At 35.0% G+C, this 25,565-nt stretch overlaps 1 protein-coding gene across 5 annotated transcripts in view; it reads left to right on the top strand.

Moving 5' to 3' along the window:
- Nucleotides 1-25,565, top strand: part of LOC109030152 (cell adhesion molecule Dscam2) — a 96,135-nt gene that overhangs the window by 69,596 nt on the left and 974 nt on the right. Inside the window, exons 6-34 of one of the 5 annotated variants that reach the window (XM_019040977.2) lie at nt 391-508; nt 2,907-3,123; nt 3,720-3,969; nt 4,451-4,595; nt 4,793-4,944; nt 5,830-5,940; nt 6,642-6,803; nt 8,413-8,709; nt 9,639-9,761; nt 10,435-10,635; nt 11,032-11,182; nt 11,700-11,848; nt 12,266-12,397; nt 12,822-12,961; nt 13,329-13,492; nt 14,533-14,711; nt 15,677-15,823; nt 16,253-16,408; nt 17,242-17,538; nt 18,205-18,346; nt 19,151-19,278; nt 19,819-19,967; nt 20,376-20,658; nt 21,470-21,613; nt 22,405-22,542; nt 22,768-22,932; nt 23,470-23,612; nt 24,645-24,816; nt 25,407-25,485. In XM_019040977.2, the coding sequence (XP_018896522.2) occupies nt 391-508; nt 2,907-3,123; nt 3,720-3,969; nt 4,451-4,595; nt 4,793-4,944; nt 5,830-5,940; nt 6,642-6,803; nt 8,413-8,709; nt 9,639-9,761; nt 10,435-10,635; nt 11,032-11,182; nt 11,700-11,848; nt 12,266-12,397; nt 12,822-12,961; nt 13,329-13,492; nt 14,533-14,711; nt 15,677-15,823; nt 16,253-16,408; nt 17,242-17,538; nt 18,205-18,346; nt 19,151-19,278; nt 19,819-19,967; nt 20,376-20,658; nt 21,470-21,613; nt 22,405-22,542; nt 22,768-22,932; nt 23,470-23,612; nt 24,645-24,816; nt 25,407-25,485 (4,834 nt within the window). Of the gene's footprint in view, nt 1-390; nt 509-1,671; nt 1,939-2,906; nt 3,124-3,719; nt 3,970-4,450; nt 4,596-4,792; nt 4,945-5,829; nt 5,941-6,641; nt 6,804-7,511; nt 7,794-8,412; nt 8,710-9,638; nt 9,762-10,434; nt 10,636-11,031; nt 11,183-11,699; nt 11,849-12,265; nt 12,398-12,821; nt 12,962-13,328; nt 13,493-14,532; nt 14,712-15,676; nt 15,824-16,252; nt 16,409-17,241; nt 17,539-18,204; nt 18,347-19,150; nt 19,279-19,818; nt 19,968-20,375; nt 20,659-21,469; nt 21,614-22,404; nt 22,543-22,767; nt 22,933-23,469; nt 23,613-24,644; nt 24,817-25,406; nt 25,486-25,565 lie in introns of those variants that run through there. The other 4 variants (XM_019040978.2, XM_019040981.2, XM_019040980.2 and 1 more) reach the window with 4 other exon arrangements.

A 25,565-nucleotide genomic window follows, 5' to 3' on the forward strand; every position in this document is an offset into this window, starting at 1 on the left:
AAAAATTATGAAAAATATTGCGAACTCAGCTCATTAGGCACTTTCAGATGAAGCAATAAAAAAATTGCGTGCAAATTCTCCATTATCCGAAATATACGGGTTGAAAGCATTCCGAAGTTTGAGAAAGTATACAGATAGTGATACTGACCTGTGATATTTACTAAATTCACCATATTATTTTACCTTCCTTCGCTGTTGTTTCATAGTTAAAGCACCTGTAAGTAGATGTATTAACTAACCAAGCATTTGTGTACGCTTTCAAAACCTCATTGTAGGTAGACTGCTTTTGCACTTATATTATGTTCATTTCTTTTTACCAGTTTTACCAGTTATACCCTAGTATATTCTTAATATTTAAATTTCGATAAAATATTGATATATTAATTGCAGACGGCGACAAGTCTGAGGCACCGAAAATTAATGAACGTATTCCTCAAATCACTGTTCATGCGGGCGATCTGGCCGTTCTATCATGCACGAGTCAAGGAGTCCCGCCTCCGTCCTACTGGTAATTTTTGCCTCCACTTAAAGAACGTGTTTTGATCATGGTGATTGGTAACACAATATTTTGTTATGTTTTTGTTGTAAAATTTTCATGCATTGAATGTTTAATTATACTAATGAAAAGAAGATCTGTGGCGGCGCGCAATGGAACGAATCAATGGGGGAAAACAAAACTTTGAAGTTCTAAAAGTGGTTACATTGGTTTTCTTGTAAAATTGTCTTCAAGAAGCACCCCTAAAAATTTAAAAGTGGACCAAATAAACATCAAAATTGCAATTTGAGAAAAAAATTAATGACCGAACTTTTCCATTGATGCGGCCACCTTGCGGCGCGTGGGCTGCATATTCCCGGGGGGGGGGGGGGGGGGGATTCGGAAAAATGCGAGACCGGAGGTCTAGGGATCGGTCTTCTCTCGAAATAATCTTACAAATTAGGTGCCCCTTGAACGCAATTTCCGTTTGTTCATATGGTAAATTACCACCTTTTTCTAGTTCTCTTTTTTGGGTTTCAAGGAGAGGAAATTTCGTTATTATCATCTTCGGATAAGCTCTGAATAAAATTCCATGGCTTACGTCTCCTTTTCAAATATTTAAAAAAATTTACAAGACGTCGATGGTTCTCGGGGAAAAGTAAAAAAAAAGAAAGAAAAAAAAAAAAAAAAAAAAAAAAAAAAAAAAAAAACGGAAAAAATCCCCGAGGACTCTTTCGAGGGGGAGGTGGGTGGCTACCGCCCCTCCCCTTCCCGCCCCATGCACAAGCCCCAACCAGAGCAAATAATCTTTTTAAGAAGTAAAATAAGTGAAGACATTGCGTCAGAGGGCAGTCCATACTGCTGTCTTATCAGAAATGAGAGTTCAAACAACTTCTCTCTTGGTCCCAACCGAGTTATAACAACCTTTCCTTCATGGTCATACCCCGTCGCTCCGGATTTGCAGGCCCGCAGTTTCAAATAAACGCGCGGAATTTTGAAAAATGTTTTGTTTCGCGCGCTGAGATCTTGGCATTCTATTGGTCCTTATTTTGCGCGCTAAAATCTTGGCATTCTATTGGTCCTTATTTTGCGCGCTGCTGTGGCTGAGATCTGTAAATTCCATTGGTCCATGTCCGTACACCGCTGCCAAACTGCCAAAACGCCATGTTTACAATGAACTTGTTTGTAAACATACATGTAGACAAAGAGGTTATGTTAGGTGAGTGAACTGTGAACTGCTGAACTGCAACGCATGAACGAATTCAACGTAAGAAACGAGTTTTGTGTAAGTTGTGGCTGTAAAGATTGTGTTCGTCCTCGTCTCTTTCATTGTGTCGCGTCAAGAATCGGTTGTCATCGCCTTTATGCATTTTGTTCGTCAGTTTCTATAGCTGGTAATTACATCATGCAGGTGTCGCTCATTCGGAGTTGACTTATATTCCATGAATCTGTTGGGTAGGTATGTAAGTATGTTGGCTGTCCCGTCTAGAATATAATATTTTAATGGGCTGTCAGAAAATCAACACAAAAAGCACTGATCACACTTTAGAAATGCAGACTCGTACAAGAGTGACTTAGGATGTGTTGAACAGTTCATCTCTGCTGTGACTTGAATACTCATGAATTCCGAAGTTGTTGGCCTGGAACAAAATCATACCCAGTACTGAAATGAAAGATGCACCCTAGGATTCATGTCATCAGAGTTTGAATATCTGTCAGCATGCTTTTAAGGGAATCAGATACTCATCATATATCAGCTCACTGTATATTTCATCCAAAAAATAATAAGAGTCTGCATTGAGTAGGAAAAATTATGTCTGTGAGTGACTTTTCGGGTATCTGGCGTTTTGGTTGATGTATAATACATTCCCATTTTATCCAAAAAAACACGGAAGATCTTGAGTTTTAAAATTTCAATTTTCTTCTTCTTGGGTCAATTTTTTTTACTGACCCGCGCTGACTCAAGTGGAGGAAAATCGAAATTTCAAAAATCAAAATATTTCGGTGTTTTTTGGAGAAAGTTTGATGTACATCAATCAAAATGCCAGATCCCAAAGAAGTCAGTCGTGAACTCATTTTTGTTGTAAAATCGACTGAATTTTGATAAAACACATGATTTCGATTTCCCATATTATTTGCCATAGGGAAATCAAAAGTGGTCGTCAGGTGTGTGATTGACTGAAAAGCAACAGCGGGAAGCTCAGGACAGGATCAGGCAACCAAACTTTTTTCCTGTTGAATGCAGACTCTCATATTCTCTTTGATTGTATCCAAAGAATTTTTTTTTTTTTTTTTTTTGCAAGTACCTCCGATATATTTTCAAACCTGTCTTTGGTATCAAATCTCTAAGTGAGCAAGTTGTAGCTCTTCGTGAGAAATACTTGCTTTTACCTATCACCAGAATTGTAAACTTTTAACCTCTTGTTTACAGGTGGATTCGTAACAGAAAAGAAAACAACCTAGCTGAAGAAATTTCATCACTATCAAATGATAGGTATCGTTTACAAGGTGGCATTTTCATAATCCAAAATGTCGAGGAGGAGGATGCAGGCAATTATGCTTGTACTGTGAATAATACGGCTGGCAGCGATCGGATCCACATTGAGCTGGTGGTTATCAGTCAACTTACAGCTCACCTGTCTCCACCAGTATGTCTCCAAAATCTTTGTTATCTTTTTAATGAATTCTAGAGATATCAGTTATACAGAAACTGTTTGCAGGGACCATAAAGTAGTCCCAGTGGCTGGTTGAAGAACGTGTAGAAGAATTCTAGGAAAGGTAATCTTCAAGAGGCGATTGCAATGTAGGAAAAAAATTATATAGACCATGGGAATTAGGAAATCTGAATTTGGCCAAACACTGCACCCAAACTGTTGAAATTATCTTGTCCATGGTTTAGCAGGGTTTTTTTTTTGCCAGTCCTCAAGCTTTTGTCTCTAGTGTTGGTAAATTTTTCAGATTGTACAGTACGAAATATACTTTGATAAAATTTGGAATTAGAATAACTCATTCAAAGAAGAATGCACAGCAATTTTATCAACTTTCAAAGAGCTGTCGGTTTTTTTTTAGTATTATTAATGCTCATCTGCAGATAAATTTGCAAATTTCTCTCACCACAAATCGAATTCTATTTTTGTCTCTCTAAACAGCTATTATTGAACTGTCAGTGATTGTCCTTAATTAGATATTAGGTGGTGAATAAAAATTCTGATTATCCTTCATTAATTTATTTATTTCCTCTTAGGTAATCACAGTTGATATTGGTCATAGTGTTGAGTTTACTTGTACTGTTTCTGGTCATTCGCCTCACATTATATCATGGTTCAAAGATGGTCTCCCTCTACAAGACCATGGCCGTCACATCCAATCATCTGCACCCAAAGGTTCTATTCTTACAATTCAATCTGTCACGAGAGATTCACGAGGCATGTATCAATGCTTTGTTCGCAATGACTTTGGGAATACTCAAGCATCTGCCGAACTAAAACTTGGAGGTACGTTATTCATGAAGCATTTGGAAAATTCATTAATTACAATTCAAGGCACTCAATTTTCACCAAGATGCACATTTAATATGAAAGTTTCAATGACAAATTTTTTCATGAAATGAATTCTAAGCTAGCTCGCCAATATCAATGGAGCTGTGCCCTTTTGATCATACTTGCCTTATAAGAAATTGAAGAAAATATCAATTGATCCTGAATTTGAAACAGGTTTGCTTGGTTTTGTCTTTTGCTTTTTACAAGCCTTAGGCAGTAACTCGATATTTTTGTAAAAGTGCAAAGAAAAAAATAATAATAAAGACAATAAAAACAAAAGAATGAAAGTCAACCCTTGAATTGGTGTTTACATCATTTTGCACTTCAGAGCAACATGTTAGTAATAGAGGCTCTCTTCCTAGAAATTTTTGAATGATTGGATGCTTGCTAATTGAATGCTAAATTTGAATATTTATTGTAACTTTTTACTTTTCAGATGCAACGCCTCAAATCATTTACAAATTTATTGAGCAAACAATCCAGCCCGGTCCTTCTGTGTCCTTAAAATGTATTGCAACAGGAAACCCAACTCCTCAGTTCACATGGAAACTTGACGGATTCCCTTTACCGCAAAATGAAAGGTAAATTCTCCATATTATCTTCATGTTTGTACCCTATTTATTTCTATAACCAAAATTTGTACTCCCTAAAACTGCAGTATTCATCTTTTGGGCTTAGTTAGTTACAATATGAATTTTTCTTCTTTCGTGTCACCTTTAGAGGAGCAATATGTATATTTTCCTCATTGACATGAATAATGAATACATTCTGGTTTCAGGATCTTAATGGGTCAGTATGTCACTTTAAACGGTGATGTAGTGAGCCACATCAACATTAGTTCTGTCCTGGTTGAAGATGGAGGTGAATACACTTGTGAAGCAACTAATTCCGTCGGAAGTCTTTTTCACTCTGCTAGATTAAATATTTACGGTAAGTCTGAAGTTATTTTTACTTCTGTTTCGGATGAGCACCAGTTTAGAAAGTGGATAAACAAAACTCTTCCTTTCTAATGTGTGAACAAAAAGTTAGTAAGCTAAAGATTATTCAGGTCTCCATTTCCTCCCTACCTCATGTTGCAGATCATCCAATGGAAAAAAGAAAAAGAGGAAAAACCTTGGTGATGGGTCAATTATGTAATTTTTTGTGTTATTTCCAAGCAAACTACATTTCTGATCACAAACAAACACCTGAAATTATGTGTGACTATTTACTTGAGGTTTTATTTGATAGTTTTCATTTTTTGCACTCAAACTTAAAACATGGCCAAGTAGGGTTAAATGTAATATCTTTCATTGATAGGGTAACCCGTTTCTTTCAAGAGTTCTTGCTTTAGGTGCTTAATGATGACTACCCTCCATGTTGAAATTTGTTGGTATGGTGACCTCTTAAATGGGAGAAAAATATTGATTTTTGGGCTTAAAATATCAATTAAATCATCCTTGATGTTATTTAAAAAAATTTATCATTGTGATATTTTATAGATGAATTATTCAGTTCCATTCTGTCAAAATGGAAGTAACATTTTAATTTCATCAAGGAGAGAGGTGAGGCCATCTTATACCAAAAATAAGTATCATGGTTGTTCAGGGCATCCCATTACTTTTCAGTGAGCCTGCAAAAATTAGATATAGCGTCATTAAAGTATTAATTACTCTCAGGGTTTTGAGAACGAACGAAAATGATCTTTTGCCATGTTTATTAGTTCCAAAAGCCAAGAATTCTGTTCATTTACTGATGCGCAAACTCAGTGTTTAATTTTAAGTATAACAGTACATGTTTTTTACCTTAAACATTATTTTATGTATGTGGTTCTAGGTATGCCTCGGATTCGATCAATGCCTAAAATAACAGCTGTTTCTGGGCAAGATCTCGTGGTGAAATGTCCAGTTGGGGGTTTTCCAATCACGACAATTACATGGAAGAAAGGTAGGAAATTGCAACTAATTTTCTTGTCTCAGAGTGTGTCAAAATATGGTTACCCTGCTTTTGACGGTTAATTAGAACAATGGTGTAAAAACTTCTCGACCATGAGATCAGTTTTATGTGGAAACAAGAAAGCTCCAATATCATGTTTTAAAAATGAGAGGTCTTTGAAAAGGGGTCTTGCAAATGAGAGTGCCTGCTCATGCCAGTGCAAAAATCGCTAGTTTTCCCCAAAATTTCGGCAATGCCTAATCACCCAGTAAACAAAAAATAAAAACCCCCAAAAATCAGCACTTGGAAAATTTTTAGGGTGAAAGAGGGTTTCTAAAGAGGAGGGCAAATTTGAAGAATGAGAGGATTAATATTACATTGGTCTGCTGTCATCTACTCAAGCAAGCCCACTCCTTATGATGAAACTTTTGAATTTTTAAGGATGAACATTTGTAGGAGAATAGTATGCTATGAGGAGCTCAGCTGCGCAAATAATTTGAAGGCCAAGTTTGGTCATTATTTCCTATTTTTAAAAACCCAAGTCTGACTTTTTTAGATGCTTTTAAAAAAGGTATTTAGTGAGGTTCAATCACTGTTCATAGAAATGTGCAGTATATCTGCTGACAGTTTATTTATTTTTTGTTTCCAAAGAAATTGCAAGGTTGATTTAGCTTATTTATGCGTAAGTGTAAGTTGTTTTTCAATTTTTTCAGATAACCATCTCCTGCCATTGAATAGAAGACAAGATGTATCTCCAGAGGGAAAGCTTACCATCCGCAATATTGATAGGCAGTCGGACAAGGGCACCTACTCATGCACAGCATCAAATAAGCAGGGGCAGGAAGATTCTAAATCTGTTGTAATTGAAATCAAAGGTGAGACTCAACCACTCATTACTTTGGTGTCTCATGCGGTTTATTTATGATGTAGGTGTAAAATAAATTATTAGTGTGCAAATTTAAAAAAAGCCTAACCAAACATGAGAAAAGGAACCTTAGTGCCTAAAAATTCAAAACATTGTCACAGAGAAGTGTATTGTGGATATTTTGAAACAACAAATGCCCAATCAAAGCTAATGGTTTGCAGTTTATTGCTCCCTTTACATATAGATTTTAAACTGCCAAAGTAAAGACTGTCAGTGATAGTTAGCATTTTTTCAAGATTCACTGGCTATCAGGGAAGGAGTGCGGCAAAGTATTATTTTTTATGTTTTCTCTTCTGCATTTTTCGGTGAAAACAAGAAGTATTTGAAAACTTGTAAATAAATTTTAAATGTGAAATCTGAAAGAGGAAACAAACATTTTAGTGTTAAAAATTCATATTTTGTTCACTATCCTGTCAGTAGCACTAGATAAAGCATATATTCTATTCTTTCTCTAAAACAAATAAAATTGTATTTATTAAACTTTTATCATTATTTGTGCTATATTTAAGGATGTAAAGTTGCTCAATTTTTCTCAGAAGATCTTCTCTTTCCTATTTCATATTTATCCAAGATCAGCTACAAAGTTTAAGGTCGATAAATTTCACTTTCCTGTTGGTTCGTTGTATTTTTTGTACATCTCTTGCCTTACAAATTCTAGTCCCGCCAAAAATCGACCCATTCAGTTTCCCTGAAAGTGTGCAAGCAGGGTCACGAGTGCATGTCACGTGTGTTGTGAGTGAAGGTGACAGCCCTATCCAGCTTGAATGGCTGAAAGATGGCCATCCGCTAGACATCTCAAATGGGAGAACGCATAAAATCAGCGCCTTCGATTTGGCTCTGATTATTTCGAACGCCAGGCCGGAACACAACGGCAACTACACCTGCTTTGCTTTTAATGAGGCTGCCCGCACATCCCGTTCTGCACAATTGCTTGTCCATGGTAACGCTCAACTCATTGGCACCATTCCCCTCTCCCCTCCTTCTATGCTCTAATCCTACTCTTTCGTCATTTTTGTTGCATGGAGTTGCCCCTCATCGCTTGATATTCCCTATCAAAGAGTTTTTCCCTCATTTGCAGCTATTGCTAAAAACGGACCGCCAAACAGGGTAAGAATCAAATCACCAAGACATGTTGTCCTGTCAAAATTTCATGCCGAACAGATTGAGCATTTTGAATTTTTTCAAAACTTGCTCTTCCATACACTGTGCTTGAAAATCTTATAATTGATAATTCAAAATGTCGAAAAAATCAATTGTAAAGGACAAGGAAGAATCAACTGTATTGTAAAGGACACCAAATTAAAATTAATGCCCAATTTAAAATTCAAATCCCAAGCACAGGAAATGATGATTTCTCAGCTTTGAGTTCAATTTCCTCTTGTGTCTATCAAGTTCTAATGGTAAGTGAAATTTGGACAAGAATACATGTATTGCAGTGCTTAATTTCTTACCTCACTCAGCGGTCCCTACTTCCTAAGTCTATTTGTGAATGTCTTTTCTAGGTGGTATTGATCCTCGAAATTCCTCTAGTGACTTCTGTTGAATTTTTATCATTTCAGTTCCGCCGAGAGTAGCTCCGTTTAACTTTAATCAGGGACTGTCGGTAGGCATGCGAGCCCAAGTCACTTGCGTAATTGAAAAAGGAGACCCTCCTTTTACGATAAATTGGCTCAAAGATGCTGTTCTCATAACACCCACCCTGCCATTGGCCTCTGAAATTAAGATCATCCCCATTGATTCTCGGTCAAGTACTTTCGTCATAGAAAGTCTATCCGCCCGTCACTCGGGTAACTTTACTTGTCTAGCGAGCAATGGCATTGCCGAGGTTGCGCACACAGCGCCCTTGACCGTCAGTGGTAAAATCCAACTTTTATAACTCAACATTTTATGGCACATCGCACATCAATAATTAAACGAATCACGCTTTCTGCAAAATCCCTTGCTATATTCAAGTGCAATTTTTATTTATTTTCTCTCTTATGTTAATAATAACATTTGTTCTCTCTTTTCCTATTTAGACATATGTTTTATTCTTCTTTTCTGCAGTCACCAGTTACTATTTTCATTGTGATTACTATTTCAAAGATCGCTTAGTAGACATGATTTTATTTTTATTTTATCCACACCGTCCAGTTATGTTTTTATTATATTTTTTTTCTTTGTAATTACTTTAAAGTGTGCTTTTTCTTACATTAAAAGTCCTCTAGATCTTACAGTAGACCCCCTAAGATGCATGAGAAATTTTGCATGTTTTTTTTCCCTTTACGTGTTGCTACTAATCAAGAAGATAAATTTTAATTATTTTTTCTCTATTTCATCATTATATGAATAAATATTAAGACATGATTAATTATCTTCTCAAATTATCAGAACGTCCCTTCCTTTTGTGATTTAAGTCGGTCATGGCTTAATGACATTTGATACAGTGTAGAAGAAACATCAGTTTCCCCTGCAAAAAATAAAATGTGTTGCACACCATGCTCCATTTTTATTGCAACTCATGGTAAGTCTTTAAAAGGTTTTAATCTAGAGGCATCTTTTGATCGATAAGCCAAGAGTTTTCAGAAGTTGTTAAATTTCAAGCCAAAGATTTAACTTCAGTACCAAAGTAATAATCTGTCTAAAACTCAATTTAAAGAAGAATACCATTTTAGAGCCCTTAAATACTATTTTAAACATAATTATCCGTACCCTCACTGTCTGTTCAGGGCATTTTCATACTCCTGCCTCTTCAATTTCTCTTTCTTCAACCATTGCCTTACGTTTGGTATTTTAATAATTCCAGTACCTCCAACATGGCAGGTTGAACCTCAAGACCAACAGGCTCCTGAAGGAGTTTCACAGTTCCTGATTCACTGTCAAGCAGAGGGGTTTCCCAAACCAAGCATTACATGGAGGAAAGCTGTCGGTAATGATAGAATGCCTCTTTTAAATGTAATTGTTTTTACTTTACAAGAACAGCTTACATTTTGCTGCGCTTTAATGAGAGATCTGAATATGGAAAATCTAGTCTCTGTTGACGTGGAGAAACAGGATCGTCTGTTCAGAAAATTTCTTAAGAAGTTAAGAAAATGTATCAGTTTGAATACAAAATTAATTGTTTTGTCAGTTCTTAATGGATCCCTGGCATGAAACGAATCTCCCTCTTACCCCACAAGAAAGTTGTTTTACATTGATCTTGGTGTTGATTGTATCAGTCAGAATTCTTATCAAGCTTTTTATTAAAATACGCTTTTTTATTTGAAAAGTAGGTTCCATTTTTCTCAACCTGTTTGACGTTTTTCTAAACAGTTCACTGCACAAGTGGGTTTTTTTAAAATTCATTTTATGATGAAGGGTGAAAAGAAAACAAACTTTCGGTCAATCAGTAAAACATAGCTTGAGTCTGTAATAAAATAAAAAAATTGAAAAATAGATTGTATGGAGAGTCTTTTGAGTAAACAAGTGAAATAGGGAAAATATACCCGGAGTATAACTTCACGAACTGTTTAATTAATATTTGGTGAAAAATTGTGTAAAAAGTATCTCTCAAGAAACGTTGGGAAATACTCCTTTCTTACCTTTATTCTTTATTTCAACAGGAAATAAGCCAGGCAAGTACCATGACATTCAAATGCTTGCAAAAGATACTGACTCAAAAGTCCAGTCAAGTTTCCACTATCGAACTAATGGGTCGTTGATTATATATAAACCGCAAGAGGAGCACGAGGGATTTTACCTATGTGAAGCTTACAATGGGATCGGTGCAGGGCTCAGTAAAGTCATTTACTTTAAAGTCAATGGTAAGTGTAAGGTTAATATAAAGTCATTTTGCTTCTCTCTTTTTTCTCTTTTAAGACTTTCCTGTCCTTGTTGAAGACTTTCTTTTAACCCTTTATAAAAGACAAGCCCTTCTCAAGGATCATTTCCTTGTGGCTCATCAACAGTCATTATGACTGAACAAAGCTATGGTCCTCAACAGGCCAACAACGAAATATCATAGTTTTAGAACATTCATTTTACAAAGTTTCTTCTTAACCCTCCCATAGCACCTATCGAGTATAATGACAGTAGACAGCTCAGAGCAGTTCCTTTAAGTAAATGGGTCAAGATATTTTAGACATCTGATAAGCACTTTTATGTCATCAATGAAGTGTATTTTCGAACTTCCCGCTCAAAACTATTATCTAATTTTGCAGCTCCTGTTCGAATGGTCACAAAGTATCGAAATGTAACAACCAAGCTTGGCTCCAGTGTAACGTTGAAATGTGAAGTTCACGGCGACCATCCAATCACCATTCTCTGGGAAAAATCAGATTACACCCTCAGTTTATCCATGAATGATTACAGGCAAGTATCAAATATTTTATATTTGTAACCAATGAGGCTTTAAGTTAGCAAATAAGAGAGATATCATTGATAAAAGGTGATATTTTTGTATTTTTAAAAAATTAATTCATAAATTGATGGATCTCTGAAAGCTGTGAACTTGAAAATTGAATTCCGAGGTCATAAATTAATTTTAAATGTTCAATTTTTAAGTTAACCTTGAGGCATTTCTTTCTTGAGCTGACAAATCTTTCCTCTTCCGAAAAATTTTACTGGCTTCCTTCACTGTGATACCTTTTATTCCCCTTCTGCCGTCTTAGACTGTATCAAGAATGGGCAACCACCATGAGTAATTTTGTTTTTTTTATCTCAAAAACTTGAATCCTAATTCTGGGTGAGTTTGTTATTTTTTGTGCCAACATTTTCCTAGAAACGCTCCAATGAGCATGTAGTGCCAATATCTTAATCGTAGTTTTTTTTAAATCCAAAAAACGTTTTTCTAATAATGATACCAAATTTATTGATTTGATGATTATAGATATGCGGTAAAAGAGTCCAACACAACTGATGGTTTATCATCTGAGCTTAAAATTTCTGCTGCATCCCGCCAAGATTCTGGACAGTTCTACTGTATTGCTACCAACCAATTTGGCAGAGATGACATGGTCGTTCACCTAACAGTTCAAGGTATTTTAATTTTGCAATACAGTAAAAGCTAATGAGTACCATCACAAACATGTAAAACAAGGTGAGCATGCCTCGCTTCAACATTTTGACAATTATCAGATGTTATGAATTAATGTCATTATTAGTAAAATATTTTCATTTTTAAAGAAATTTAAAATTGTCTTTCATTTTGGTTTCTGATTATTGCTGACTTGCTTTGGCATCAGCAAATTACTCTTGAAGACCCTCTGGTATTACAAATGAACGCTGCAAAAAAATTTTGATCACAATTTGATACCGACCACAACATTTTCAAAATTTCTTGTGGAGTCATCGGCTCTCCAATGAAATATTTCCTTTTCACCATCAACAGTTTTTTCTCTCTGGACCCATGTACTTGATTTTTTTATTTTACTTTTTTATTTGTGTAATTTTTAGAGCCTCCTGATTTTCCAAGAAACCTTCATGTCTTAGAAAAAGGAAGCCGGTTTGTGAGATTGAGCTGGAGTTCCAGTAGCAGCCAAAATAATCAAGTCGCTCAATATATAATCGAATATAAGTTGGAGAATGGTATGATTTTAATTCTCTAATTTTATAACAGTTAACTCTGCAAAAATTTTGCCTACTAAGTTTTATCATGTCACATTAGTATGTTTTTTTTTTACCTGCTGTCCGTTAAAAATAGCAAAATTCCCTGTCTTACAACAGCGCATGAATTTATGAGAGGAATTAATACGATATTTTGATGGCTTTAAAACTTTTGTAAACTTCAATAACCGTAAAATCTGTCATGAATACCCAGCATTCTCTTAAACAATTGTGCTGTAACGACAAGAAATCAAGGCCACCTCATATTCATGCTTCCTGTAAAAGTTTTTATTTGAAACCAAATTGTGAAAATTTTAATTGAAAATTACTGATTTCACTATTTGCAAGAAAATCTAACTTAAGTTTTGTTCCAACCAAGTCTTTAATCATCATGTACTTTGTTTAGGTCCTTGGCGGGAGCAGTCTCCTTCTTTATCGACTTCGGGATCTGAAACGGAGCTCCAAATCTCCAACCTTAAACCTGCAACCAATTACCAGTTCCGAATTTTCTCTGAAAATGAATCTGGACGAAGTCAAGCCAGCGATGTGAGTACTGCCAATGAAAGTGAAAAACTTTAATCTTTCTAAATTTCATGGAGTTGATTCAGTTTTACTATTTGCTCTTCAGGCTTTGGAGAATCCAAAAGGGCTAGGTACTAAATGAAAGCCCAGAGAAAAAACTCTGAAAATGTGGCTCAAATGCCAAGAGTAATAGAATGCTAGAATAATGTTAGGTCTACACTGTTCGGAGAGAAAATCAAAGCCAGAAAAACCAAAAATAACAATTAGAGTCACCATGAACTCCAATGAGTTTCAGCGCAAAATTGAGAAGGAGAGTATTCAGCGCCCCTTGCCAGTCTCCAAGAACAAAAACGACTTGAAACTTTGTGCAGTTATTCACTTTTTTTTACAGGTTTTGGATGTAATGACCAATGGAGATATCCCTGAAGGTCCACCACTAGAAGTCAAAGTTGAAGCCATCAGTTCTACTCAACTTAAAGTTTCATGGTTGCCTCCAGAAAAACATTTATGGAATGGTGAAATTCTCGGGTATCACATCGGCTACAAAGAAAAAAAGTAATTTCAGCTTTATTTCATCAATATTTCATACTAAAAATTTCGCATTTTTCGCACTGGAAATTATTTCTCATACTGAAAATAATTGTTTGTACTGAAAATGATTTCTCATACTGATAATGATTTCTTGTATCAATGACTCTTGCAGTTTTGACTGGTGAAATTGATGCCTCAGAAGTGTATGCTAATTTACCATTCTTTGTAGTGCAAAAGAGGAATAATATCTTGAACCAAAGAACTAACAAAATTTGTGATTAATTTCTTAGGAGTTATAAATGGCATTGATCAAGAAGTTCATATTCGCTTTGTCCAGCCAAATATTCGACCAACTTGCCTTAAAATTTTGTATGGTCATTAATGCTGAGGACCACCTTTGATAGAACTGGCATTTGATTTATTAAATGAGTAAGGTCATAATTCCAGGAAAATTTTGAACTTGCCAACGCTGGCTATAGTCTATCTCCTACTTTTATGTGCTTACAAAGAGTAGTTTAAGTTCATAGTTTTCTTCTCTTGCCGTCTTGCATTTTTTTTGTAAATAAATAAATACAACAGCCCCTGTGTAAGAATTATCAGAATCTTTAGAGTACAAAATATATAAAAAAATAGCCCACATGAAATTAGAGTCCGACTTCAAAAAAAAGTGTCACATTTGATACTGGATCTAATTGGGTCATTAAATTCGGTGCGGTTTGCATGGACAAGTCCTTTTTAAATATCTTAAAATTTTGGGAAATTTTTATTGTCAACAATTTTGAAGAGTTGTGCGCAGGCATTGTGTGGGTGCTTTCATTCGTTTATTTTATTAACGCTTTCTTTTACGCAAAATTTAAAATTTAAATCTTTTACCTACCTAATTCATGTGATACACCAAATGCCAGCAATTGAACTCTGGGATAAATTATCTGTGAAAAAAGTTTTGAAATCGTAAATTTATCAGTTGGTTGGTAACTGTCAAAATCTTCCGATCCCCTTGTTTGTTAACTGTATGAAATTTAGAATGGTGTCTAATTTTCTTTGACCTGTTTGTATCATTTCAGGTTGTATTTTGATGTTTACCAGCATAAGCGTGTTGAGATGAGCTTGGAAAATTATAGTTACTCAACAACTCTCAACAACTTAAAGAAATTCACCCACTACATAATCGTGATTCAAGCATTCAATTACTTAGGGCAAGGACCTGAGTCAGAGGAGGTGGAAGCAAAAACGTTCGAAGATGGTATGACTTTTAACATTCCAACTAGTGACTCATGCCCATTCCAGCACTGCTATGCTTGCTACTCTAATAAATCAAGACATGGACCCATACAGAATGAATACGATAACTTTTTACTGTGTTCTTATACTGTAAAAAAGTTACATTTCCTATCTCGGCGTTTTTACTTACTGTCTCAAGTAGCAGTGATCGCGATAAATAGCGATTTTATAGGTTGGTTATCGCGAATATATTGGTGGCAATATATGGAGATATTATTGCATTAAAAACAGCAATATATGGCGATTAAATCGTTGCACATCGCAATTTTTACTCCAATAAAATCGTGATCAATTTTCATCGATAAAATCGAGATTTAGTCGCCATTTATTGCGATTTTTATTTCAAAAATATCGCGATAAATTGTCAGGCGATAAAAGCTTGATAAAATTGAGGATAATCGCTCAGATGTTGATGACCATGGAGATTTTATCGCCGATAAAATCGCAATATGTAGCGATTTTTCTGTTGAGAAATGCTACTAGGGGTACTGTTTCTAGCATAATTGAACCGTTATTTTTCTTAAGGGTTCAAGGGCCAAAATCCAAATTTTGAGAAAAACTGAAAAAAATGTGCTGTTTGGCGTGCGATAAATCTTTTGAGCCCAGTTTTAATAGGTACGCTTAAGACATGTACAATTTTTTGTCTCAAAAGATTGAGTTTATGCCAAATGGCACAACTTCTCTTGACTCTTGGAAATTGGTGCTTGGGTCCTTAAAAGAAAAATATTGGTTCAATTTTGCTCTGCAGAGATGGTTTCTTTCGAACTGAAAAGTTCTGAGCAGTCATAGTTTTTGTTTTGCCATATCTCATTTTAAAATAACCTAAGAAAAAAAATAATTGAGGTTCAACCATTTGTCTTATTCTTTTGTGCTTTGAAGAGAAGCACTAAACACCATATCTGCTGAATGAACAAATTTTTGTTTCAGTCCCGAGTGCAGCACCTGACAATATTCGTTGTACCCCCCTGTCCTCTGAGAGTTTGCAAATCACCTGGAATGCCCTGCCAGAAGGATTCGTGCATGGTGTTCTGAGGGGCTACAAAGTAATTTGGGAAAACGTTAATGAGAATGGAGGTAAGTTTTCATTTAACCATGCTCAGCAGAAAGTGTTCAATCACTAAAATAAGGAAAAAGGAAAATAAGTCTATTGTTGTCTAAGTGATCTAGTGCTAACCTATCGCTTGCTTAATGTTTTGGTCCAAATCATGGTTCTCAGTGGCATTGTTCTTGGAGCTGGCCTTAAAATTATTATTTTTGAGAAAATAATTTGTTCCCTCTCAAGAGCAGCATTCAATCGTTTAACAGTGTGTCCCTCCCCCTCTTTATTTTCTTAATTTTTTTTTTTCTTGATGTCTTACTTCTTTATCTAAAGAAAATTACGCATTACCAGAACAAATGATCTTAATTTTCTTAACCATATATTTATAAAATATCGCTTCCTTTGTCAATTTTCTGACTTTAATTAGTTTAATTTTTTCTTTGTTGTTAATTAATTTTTGGTAGATGAAATCCAGACAGAGACAAAAATCACCACACAAACAATCATCGTGATTCACGGCCTGGGTAAATTTACCAACCACAGCATTCAAGTTGGAGCGTTTACACAAGTTGGTGATGGAGTGTTCAGTTCACCCTTATACTGTGCAACAGAGGAGGATGGTTTGTCTTTGATTATTTTGGCAAAAGAGCTTTCAGAATGGGATCAGGGTTACTTATTTGTAAAAGGGTGATAAGTTGTTGTTCACTAGAAGTGCCCAGGATAGATTAAAGGAAGAAATGCGTCTCTTTTAAAATACATTAGAAATATTAAGTAATTCATCATGGGGAAAGAATGATTTTCATAGTCATTTTTTTTATATTTATGGCTGAAGTCGAAAAAACACATCTTTGATTGTGACTTCGTAAATCTCCACTCTTTCTTACTTTTTCAAAAGAAAACTGACCAACAGGTCCTATTGAAATTTCCCCCTGAATTTTTTTCAATCTTTCCAAAAAATATCACAAAATTGCAAGGAAACATTCAGATTAGTCTTCTTTGAAAAGTATAAAACACAATCATAGATTTTTAAACATTGCAATTGAGGTACGAATTTTTTAAATTTCCCCATTAATATGTAGACCATTCTGAACTTAATGTTCGAAAAAACATCTCTCTATGAAATTGAAAAATTTCGAAGTTTCCAATAGAGCAAATTAACATTCCACAAGTATTTCGACGGAGAGACTAAAATAGTGTATGTACTGTTATCTCTCCAATTTATCATTCTTATTATTTTTATTCATATATTTATTTTTTCAAAGACGGTAAATCTATTTTAGTGCTTATAAATTTCTACAAATATTCTTTTCTTGGAGCAGAAAACTTTGCAGACATTTTTAAGAGTGATGTAATTTAGTACTTTGCCTACCACCAACAACCTTTGCCATTTTTTTGAGGCATCTAATCTGTTTTTGGCAAAGTGAGAATTGATTCCATTCAATTTGTATTCCAGTTCCTGAAGCACCAGCAGACCTCAAACCAGTAATAAATTCATCCAGCTCAATCATTCTAAGTTGGCTGAAACCTTCAAAAACCAACGGAGTTTTAACATTATACAATCTCTACATTGAGAGTTTGACCCAAGGCTCAGAGATAAAGTCCTTCAGAAGGACCTTGCCTCCCGAAAATACGTGGTATGAAGCTGAAGGACTAAGCAAAACAAATAGATACCAGTTTAGCGTAGCCGCTGGAACCAAAATTGGAGAGGGGCCTCGCAGCAAGGTGGTCTCTGCATCACCTTCAGCAGAAGGTAAGATCTGGAACTTGCACTATCCACTTTGTTGTATAAAATGTATCAGAAAGATACATCTTCCTGTCCGACGGAAGGTCTGATTGATGGTCCTAGGCACACTTTCGTAGACAGCAATTTTACCACATTTATTTTTCAAACATGAGCCTTAATAAGAGGCAAGCTGTAACAGCTGGTGAGAGGAGGTAAGTTGGCTGCATTGCTGTTTGACAGGACATTTACAAGTTGCAGAAATAGCATAAGAATATAGCTTTCTTGATTTTATAATAACCAGATTTCCTCATCAAGGAATGGTTTGGTTATGGTGTCACAGAGTCTTGTTTTCTTGTCTGATGTTGCATCACGAAATGAGGATCATTGTTGTTAGATAGTCCTGAAAAATCAGCACTTCTCCCATTTAACACCATATAATATAGCCACATTTTAATGCTCACCCGGGCAACCTTGTTGCAGTTTAAACCTGAATCTTTCCTCAGCCTTAAAATGTTTGTAAAATTTGAATAATCTTTTTGTGTTATCCTGTTCTCTTATATTTCAGAGTCTGAAAAGTTATCATTATTGTCATCAATAATACATACTGCACTGTAAGGTTTATTCTGTACATTCTGATTTTGTTCTGTTCTTGTGAATTGAAAAATCTATTTCTAATCATGATTTCGATTTCAGTTGGTGCTGCTATATTTTCTTTTGGAGCAACGATTATTATATCATGGAGACAGGATGTTCACCTCCAATGTCAGCATGTTGGCAAGCCTTTACCAATTGTCACATGGAAAAAATGGGGTCAACCTCTCAAGTATTCCTCTCGGTGAGTTTTCCAAGCATTTTACCATCCTCAAACTTTGTCCAGAAAGTAAGATCTCCTCTTTTTTTCGTATCTCTGTAATTCTGGAAAAACACCAATTTATATCTTTTGATGCTGTATACTCTTAAGCTTCAACTTTAGCCCTACTTTTTAAAAGTAGGCAAGCAATTTTTTTTTTTGTTTTAAGGAAACTCTGAAAAAAGGTTGCCCAGCTAAATATTATAACAACTGCAAACACCAACAGCAATCATGCTCACAACACTATTTTTCATCTTGTATCCATTTCTAGCGCTGGGACCCTTAGTTGACTGGTGTACAGTGCAACTTTTGTTTAAAACTTTCTAATGACCTGAAAAGCGTCAAAAAAAGCTGGTAACCATCCTTGCCATGACCAAACAACACCTGAAAAGGAACCCGCTCTATGATATGAAAGAATTCATGGACACTTCCACTGTAACAAGCTAAACAATAATAGTACTTTTCGTAGAAAAAATTGTAGTATCTGGTAATTTGATAGTTCTTTTTGTACTTTGGATGTTAAGTTTTGTAGTAACAACATAGTACTACATTATACCTTGAATTATCCTGACGAACTTGGCGGTCGGCAGGTTCAGATGATAGAAAATTTGGATAATGCTGAGGTCACTATGACAAGCTTAATTTGGCAATTTGCCTCTATAAAACGTGATGAAGAAACACCAATTTGAAATAAAGAACCATTTTAAATATTTACAAATATAATATATTTTTTATATATATAATATATCTTTGATGATTTTATAATTTTGTATGAATGTTCGTTTTTAGTTTTAAACTTGGATTAGACAGCTCACTGCATATAACAAATGTATCCCGAGATGATAGTGGAAATTTTTCCTGCCACATAGAAAATCCATTTTCCTTGGATTATATTTCTCACCGGTTAGTTGTGAAAGGTGAGCACATGTAATTTTCAGCAAAAAACTTCTGTACCTATGTACATCTGTAGATTATTAAGGCGCCTTTTTACAAAGGAAGCTAATAGTAAAGGCATACAGTGGAGGAATACCCATTTATGAGGCGCTCTCCAAGGTCTTAAAATTGTTTTGTAATCCTTGAAAAGGTTCTCCTGTCAGAGGTTTTTGATGAGTGAATAATTTCCCTAAGAAATAAAAAATCTCCCCAGTTTTATCGTTCGGAACTCCTTAAAATTTCGTTGAAAGTCCTTGATTATGGCTCTAAAAGGCTGTTATGAATCCTAACAATGCATTCTGTAAAAAACGTGAAAAAATTCAAAATACCTGTGCATGTAAGAATTCTGAAAGTACGCACTTAAAATCCTATGTTTTGGCCCATGACCCAGCCATCATGAGTCAGTAAAACATAATAATAAAATTAAATGAGAAAAAATGTAATCAATATTTTAAATGTCTGATTTCTCTTTGCCCCTACAAACAATGCCTTACATAATTATTTTTTGCTCTGATCGATTTCAGTTGTGCCTGCCTCTCCTCTCCTTCATGTCACCAGTAGTACAAATACAAGTTTACATATTCAATGGAAGCAAAGTGATGACGGAGGATCGCCTATCAGAAGTTTTACCATCCACTACAAATCAGAACCAGGAAAATGGACTGATCTTAAGGTTAGTATTTTCCACGGCAGTGTTCGAATCTCACTGAAAAATTTACAGGCCCTTAGGGTCTTTTTAGGGGCCAAAACGGTGTTTATTAAATAGTGCAGAATGAGCATTAGATGTCTTTTAACTTTTCAAAAAGAGACCTTTTCCGACTGATTGCACATCTTCCTTACTTTTTTCCACCCCATTTTAAAGAGATTTTCAGTAGTCAAAGCTCATATGTTGAGCAATCTTTGTAACAAACTTAACTTATAATTTGCCATAACTCGCCTATCAAAGTACTCACCGTTTTTGCCCTACTTATTCAACAAGGAAAGAGTAAATATTGCTGCCTTGGCAGTAAATATGTTGGAGAACATTTGAATGTTAAATTTGTATACCTAACTAATTCTCAACTTCTAAATTGATTTCCAGGTGGATCGTCATCTAAGTAGCTACATTCTGACCAATCTGTCTTGCGGTACCATGTACAGAATATATGTAACATCGCAGAACAAAGTTGGATCCAGTGAACCAAGCCAAGAGGTTGTAATATCAACAAACGGTAGTAAGCCTTCACCACCCCCTCAAGATCGATTCATTTTCACGAACTCAAGTTCCGCAATTCTTTTCCTGGAAAACTGGGTTGACAGTGGATGTCCAATCCTGTATTTTGACATGGAATACAAAAAAGTAACAGATAAAAAATGGACCCTAGGTTTGTTCACCACTGTGTAATTTAGTGATTATCAGTTAACTAGCTGAAATGATCAAGGTAGTCCATGAATAATCAAATTCAAAGGTCAATTCATGTAGGATGGACCCTATAAATGACAAGTAGCAGAAATTTTGTGGGGGTTGGGGTATAATAAATTTGCTGAACTTTGATTCCCATCAGACCCCACTTGCTTTTGCCCGCTTGTGCATGTGGACCTCAGTGACGGATATGACAGCAGCAAAATTGCATACAACAACCTCCCTGTGTTGCTCCTGTTTGATCATTATTCACGCAGCATTCATGCTGGAGAGAACAGGAAGACAGGGATTTAATTATGGACCCAGCCTTTATCTTATTCTCAATGAAAACCTGAAACGATTCAAAGAGCACTGGAAAAGTACAACTACATGCGCCCGCTCTGCGCACCAAGTGCAAGTATGCATGGCTTGTTCCTGTGAATACTCCGTGTAAACTGGCCTGCATATGTTTGCTGTAAAGAAAGATAGTACACAACCATAAAATATGAATATTTCACATGTCTAGACACACACGCACTCACATACTCAATTATGAATATTCGATCATCTACTTTTCCATGAATTTTCAATTGAATTAATCTCTTTGTCAGCCTTTCCTCATTCTTCAAATTGAAGTTTGACTTTGCTAAACATTTTTGCTGAAAGAGGCACTCTGTTTTTTTCAGAGATTAAAAAAAATTATCTCAAGGGATCAGTAATTTTTTTTGAAGCTTCTTATAAAACCCTATGATGTATGTTATTTGCTTTGACAGTTTGTGTTTTTCTGTTGGCAGTTTCAAACAATATAGTATTGCAAAGGATGTTTTTCATTCAGGGGTTGCCAACTGGTACCGATTATCAGCTTCGAGTGAAGGCTCAGAACAGTGCTGGCCTCACGACAGCTGAATATCACATGAGGATTTCCAATGAAGTAGGAGGTAAAATTGATTTTTCTTCTCACATTTTCTGCTTTATATCTCACTAATTTTAGCCACATTTCAATCCATTAATTCCTTATTCATCATTATTTTTGGTTCATCACTTTTTAACAACATACGGATGAGCCAAAATTGATTCTTAGTTTTACCGAAACTGGATCTAAACAACTAGGAAGACCCTTCCAGCAAGAGAAAATTAACACACTTGAAACAATTTTTGTATAATTTCAAATGTTGCTTTTCATTGTCCTTTTTGTTCCACCAAGAATCCTAAGAAAATGTAAAATCCCTGGAAAATTGCATATAATTTCTTGCAACTTACTCAAAACACAGCAAAAAAAGGAATTGTGGGTCCAACAGACCTCCAGACAGAGTAAAAATTAAAACTTGTAAAACGCTTCTCTGTCCCACTGTGTAATAAATTTTAAGCAGAACACACTTAAGATACGCAAACGAGAAATCAGTGCTCATAGTTTACATTAGAATCAGTCAGCTCAAACTTTCCTTTACAAAAAAAACAAAATTTACATGAGGGCCATTAAATTATAATGTAAGGAATTTTCGTGGACTTTTTGACCATTCCCTCTCTTTTGTAAGGCATCCCTATAACGACCATTCTCCTCCCCTTTTGAATTATGTAAGACAAGTTTAAATCCTACCTCTTCCAGTTTTCCAGAAAATAATGGAGAAAGCCAGATAAAAAGCTTAATTTCAGTTTCTGTCCAGTAGTTCAATATGATCAACTTATTAAGTGTAATAACTTAATTTTGATTATTTCGCTGTTGTTTTAGGAACTTTTTCTCCAACTCTGGGAAGAATCAATGATTCGATCAGTCCTCTGGCAGATGCGGAAATTCTCATATCAGCGGCCTTATTTTCAGTGATAATTTTCTCATTTATGTCATTATTATTCATCTGTTACAAGCGAGGTGAGTTTGTTTCGTGCTTCCTTTTTTTAAAAATTACTTAGAGAAACGGGAAAGATTGAAAAGATTTTTAAAAATACTTGATATTTCCTCTAACATTTTTATCAGTACTTGAAAATATTTTTATTCTGAGGAATCGATCACCTAGGAATGTATGGTTTTGATTTTTCAACCATCACCGTATTTTCAACATCCTCGCTGTGTAATGAAACTTGCTTATCTGTGCAGGATGCAAAAGGGAAGGAGCACCTCAGACATACGCCTCACACACATTTTCTAGTAACACAAATGAAAAAAAACAGCATATGAAGATGCAAGATCAATATTTTACAACTGTGCGGAAACATTCTTTCTCTTCAGATAGAGAGATTTCAACCTTTGAACAAATCCCTGGTAAGCATGTTTTGAGTCTCTTTAAAGATCTCAGTTGTGAGCAGACACATTGACCCATTGTGCAAGATAGAAATATCATAACGCTATCTCTCTCTCTTACACATTGAGTCAACATGTAACTTCCGTTATGGTAAATTTCCATTATAAATTTTCAATGAATTTTCACAAATTTGATGTCATGTCACTTAGCATTAATGCTGCTACCTGCTATGGATCAGTTTCTTGCATTAAGTTGTACACTAAAATAATTATCACTACCTAAGGACGTAGATGGTTTAGCAGTGCGACAGTAGATTAATTTGTTGTTTTTCCTCCTCTTGCGACTATACAATGGTAAGCTTTGACTTGCACTTTGTTCTTTGCTGCCAGTTTGTTTTAATTCCATTAATGAATAAACGCTGAGCTTAAAACTTACATTCATGCTAAAAATTCCTTAGTGATTAATTCATGAGTTTTAAAACTCAGTTTTGCTCTCTCTTCACTGAAGATGTTTTTTTCCCCCCATTTAAAGACCTGTGCAATTTTTTGTGATTTCAGAGTATTCAGAGGACATATATCCTTACGCTACTTTCCACCTGAACAAACCTGCTGAGGCTAGAATCAAATCTGATGCATCCTTACAAACATTTACATATCATGATCCACATTTCACATCCGCAGAAACATTGAAAATAAAAGAGGTTGGTCATATTTTTCTCTAATTTAATTTGTTATTCCCTCCAGTTATTCTTTTTTACATTCATGTTATGGTGTTATGGTTTTCTCAGAACACTCAAGTAAGTTCTTGATTGACAACTGAAACTTCCATCCAAGTAAACTGCACTAGGAAGTCTTTCCTTGCTTCAACAAACGTTTGATTGCAGTGCTAATCGCTAATTTGCACAATTTAGAGTAGACTTGAACTAAAACAGCCCTGAGTATCTTTTTGTAAATTTTCATTTCTTGCGCTTAAAATCATACATCATGAAAATTATAAAATTTTACCTACAAATTTAAGCATTACTTTCTTTCCATGTAAAAAGACTAAATACTAAAGTTGTACCAGAGTCACTCAATTGGTTGAAGAGTACACATGTTGTTTTAATTATGTGAAACGATCAAAGTTTTGAAAGACCCAAAAAATATGTAGATTTGTAATCTTGACAGGATTTTAAACAACATATTAGCAGTTGCACAGAAATCATGTTGAACTTATTTAGTCAAAAATGTACCAAGAGACAGCCTTTTCAGGATGATGTGTTGTGGATCTGTTGCTAAGATTTTCAGGATATACGATGCCTACCTTATATAGGAGGCATTAAATTCGCAAATTGTCCTGTAAAATGAAGTAGACAAAACCTGTACCAAAATTTAATAAGTCTTGAAGTTTATGCGCATGTGGCTAATGATAATAATTAGAACTAACTCTAGCAAAGAATTCTGTTTTTGAAAATCTTACCTGTGGTCGTGTAATGAGTCATCTTTGTAAGGCTTTATCATGGCAAATGACTGACTAAAAAAGCCTGGAAAGGTCTTAATAGAATGGTAATTATGTCATTTAGAGCCCCATCTAAAATGCATATCAATACCTCTCTTTGTTCTTTCAAAACTGCAATTGGTGCATAAAAAACCTATATCTAAATAATATCTCAAACATAACGAGGTCCTAAATGCTAAGTAAAATTACTCATGTCATCCCCTCAAAATGTTATTTTATCTCATTATTGTTTCAGAATAATTACCCAAGTGTCAAAAATCTTCTCCATAAAATGAAATCTCTTAAATCTGAAAGTGAAGAATATGACGAATCAGAAAGTGAGTCAGAACATACTATTTCTGGCCAAGTCGAATCAGGATTTAGGTCAAAACAAAGTTTCAATCGATTTCATCGAAATAGATTACACAGTAAGTAACTTTCTTCTCTGAGTAGTTTATTTCAGTGTGATTGTCAGAACTCCTTTTCAGTTTCTTTAACTTGTTCTTCTACTCCATTACTTTAAAATATCATTTAATTAGACAGTGTTAGTTTATTTTGTAAAATCTGAGGACTCTGTTTTCTTGCAAATTACATAGACTTGTATCATGGCTCTTATCCCACAAATTCACTCTGAGAAATTCGCCTTTATATTTTTTTGTTTTTAATTTTTGATATTGCAAAATATAAATGTGGTCATGGCGATGAGAAAGTTTTGTACTTTTTATTTTTAAGCTTCCAAGTGGACAACGTTCACCAAATTTTTAATTCATAAAAATTAAATAAATAAAAAATCATTAATGTGAGCTCTATAGCAATGAGTGACTCACAGTTTTGATGAATTCTTTTCCAAAAACTATTTTTAAACCAGGGTTTTCTTGTGTCTAAAATTCAGCACCATTTTTTGTTCATTCCTATTACTATTTTCTCCTGAATTATGTCTATCTCCTGTGTGTATGCGTTGTTTGGATATCTTTCCAAAATTCCTAAATGTTCAGCAGCATTCCTATTGTATTTTCAGAGCTTGTGTCAAAAAGAGATCATTTCGATTCTTCCCCTGGCCAGAAACGGATACTTTCTTGCCACAAGCCAATGTCAAAGTAAGTTTTCCTTTCTTATATTTACCTCTATCAATTTAGAAACAAGAGTAAACTTTTTTTTCTGGTTCTTGATGTGAGGT

The sequence above is a fragment of the Bemisia tabaci genome, chromosome 2 (genome assembly GCF_918797505.1).
Source record: "Bemisia tabaci chromosome 2, PGI_BMITA_v3".
NCBI classification, from domain to species: domain Eukaryota; kingdom Metazoa; phylum Arthropoda; class Insecta; order Hemiptera; family Aleyrodidae; genus Bemisia; species Bemisia tabaci.